This window comes from Orycteropus afer, unplaced genomic scaffold (assembly GCF_000298275.1).
Source record: "Orycteropus afer afer isolate SDZICR_OR568_19922 unplaced genomic scaffold, OryAfe1.0 scaffold00926, whole genome shotgun sequence".
Lineage (NCBI taxonomy): Eukaryota > Metazoa > Chordata > Mammalia > Tubulidentata > Orycteropodidae > Orycteropus > Orycteropus afer.
This window is the reverse complement of record NW_006922513.1, coordinates 105,604-108,290: the sequence shown is the minus strand read 5'-3', so window position 1 is coordinate 108,290 and position 2,687 is coordinate 105,604. Positions and strand designations below refer to the sequence as shown.

The 2,687-nt window shown below is 38.2% G+C and overlaps 1 protein-coding gene across 1 annotated transcript in view; it reads right to left on the bottom strand.

Moving 5' to 3' along the window:
- Positions 1-2,687, bottom strand: part of PHKA1 (phosphorylase kinase regulatory subunit alpha 1) — a 414,257-nt gene that overhangs the window by 400,542 nt on the left and 11,028 nt on the right. The window contains exon 3 of the mRNA XM_007958330.1: positions 1,368-1,415. Coding sequence (XP_007956521.1) covers positions 1,368-1,415 — 48 coding nt within the window. The remainder of the gene's footprint in view (positions 1-1,367; positions 1,416-2,687) is intronic.

Genomic DNA, 2,687 nt, shown 5'->3' with positions numbered 1-2,687 from the left:
CAATCTATCTATCTATCTATCTATCTATCTATCTATCTATATAAATAATCTTGATCTCAAGAAAATACAGCTCAGATTCAATATGTGCAGCATGCTTTAAGATCTCCTAGGAAAAAGTAAAACCATTTTTGTATGAAAAAATATCATAAACTTAAAGAATAAATGATAGACTCCTAGAAAAACATTTGCAGTACATATGAAAAATATTAATATCCATAATGGATGAGTCGGGACCAACTCGACAGCAGTGAGGTTTTTTTTTTTATATAATGCACAAAACCAAAGAAATCAAACCCACTGCCATAGAGTCCATTCTAACACATAGAGACCCCCATCGAGTTTCCAAGGCTGTAAATCTTCAGAGAAGTAGATTGTGTTACCTTCCTCCCAGAACAGCTGGTAGATTTGAACCACCCACCTTCTGGTTAGCAGCCAAATGCCTTACCCATAAGAGACAACCCAAACAGGCAAAGATATGACAGGCAATTCTCAGAAGAGGAAATGCAAATTTTCAATCTATACATTAAAGAATGCTCAACCCAAGGTCAGGAAAATGCAAACTGCTCCAAGAACAAGCTACAAGTTTTTGATCCTAAAGTCTAAAACAGTTAGAAAGGTGTTTTCACCCCCTGAACTTTGCACCAAAATTCATTTGTAGCAAAATCTGATTCAACTTTACATGGAGCTACTTTATTGTCTGTATTTATTCCACTGGAGTCCCTGGGTGTCACAAACAGTTAAGTTCTTGACTACTAACCAAAAGGTTAGCAGTTCAAACCTACCCAGAGGCACCTCAGTAGGAAGACCTCACGGTCTGCTTCTGAAAGGTCACAGCATTCAAAACCCTATGGAGCAGTTCTACTCTGCACACATGGAGTCATCGTGAGTGAGAATCAACTTTATGGCAATTAACAACAACATTTATGCTACTTGGTGTGAATATGAATATTTCCCTACAGAGATATTCATTTTTTGATAAGAGTACTGTCCTGGACTCACTGGAAGCATAAGTTAATATATGGCATGTGTACTGTGCTACCATTTTAAAATCTTAAAAATTCTGTATTCTAAAGTTTATCTGGCCCCAAGGTTTTCAGTCAAGGGCTTATAGACTTACATTATCTTTCACCCAATTACATATAATTTCATGTACAGTAATGATGAAACATGTTAAAAAATTGTTTAGAGGAAAAAAAAGTTTGGAAACATTCCACTGGGTGAGATTTTTCTCCTTGATTTTCCAAATTTTATAAAATTGTGTACACTATTTGTGAAATTTAAAAAATGAAAGTTATAAACATTCTATAAGGGGTAGAGATCCTATTACAATGTGCTTTTATTAGAAAGGAAGCTGTCAACAGTCATACCTGTCTGATCATGCAGTGTAGCAGTCCTCTCATCAGCTTCACTACACTCTGCAGAAATAAATGGAAAAACAACTGTTACAAACATCCTTAGATGCAAGAACACTTACTCAGCAACTGCAGTCAGTACATGACCTTTTGAGAACAAGTAACCCTATCCTGGGTTCCTATTTACATGGCATTTACTTTATAGGTACACAGAAGAGGAGGTTGTAGCTAAAAGTGGAATCTAAACCTGCAATCTAAACTTGTGACTCCTTCAAGTTAACAAACAAACAAAAATACCAAGACACAACAGATTTATGTAAAAATAGGCCAACTATCCTATAGAGGACATTCCTCCTGGAGAAAAGGGGCAAGTCAGCTGAAAAACCATAAGGCTATAAGAGTTTTCTAAACTGTACTTTATGGCCTAGAAAGGCTTCACTACAACATCACTACTTTTATTTTTCTTTAGCTAGGAGCTCTGGCGGTGTAGTGCCTAAGGCATTTGACTGCTAACCAAAGGGCTGGTGGTTCAAACTAACCAGCCACTCCTCAGAAGGAAGACTGGGCAATGCTATGAGCAAGCAGTGAGTTTGGCTTTTTTGGTTTTTTGTAAGCTAGCCAAGACTTACCTTTAAGAGTCTACAGAAATAATTATCTGGAATTTTCCCTAAAGAGTAAAGTGAGCTTCAATTGAGAGTAAGTGCAAAGGGGACTTGTTAATGTGACTCAACTTCCATGGGGACCAAAAAATTGTCACAAACTTAAGTCACACAGTCATTACTATTTCTCTCACTAAACTAAACCCAAAACCAGAATGCTCCTTAGAAGTAAGAATGGCCAGGCTTCATCTCACCTACTTTGGTCATGTTGTCAGAAAGGACCCATCCCTGGAGAAGGATATCATGATCATTAAAGTGGAAGGTCAGAGAAAAGTGGGAAGACCCTCAATGAGATGGATTGACACAGTGGCTACAATGATGGGCTCAAGCATAGCAAGGATTGTAAGCATAGCAAGGATGCCCAGGACTGGGCAGTGTTTTTTTCTGTTGTACATAGGGTCGCTACAAGTTGGAATCGACTTGACAACACCTAATGAAAACAAACCAAAACTACTGAGTAGAGTCCAACTCATAAAGACACGTAGAATTGCCCCATAGGGTTTCCAAACCTGTAAATCTTTATGGAAGCAGACTGCCTTATTTTTCTCCCACAGAGTGGCTGGTAAGCTCAAACCACCAACCTTTTGGTTAGCAGCTGAGCACTTTAGCCACTGAACTACCAGGGCTCCTTTTTCTTTCACTAGGGCAATGTGTTTTGGAAGAACATAGTGTCAAA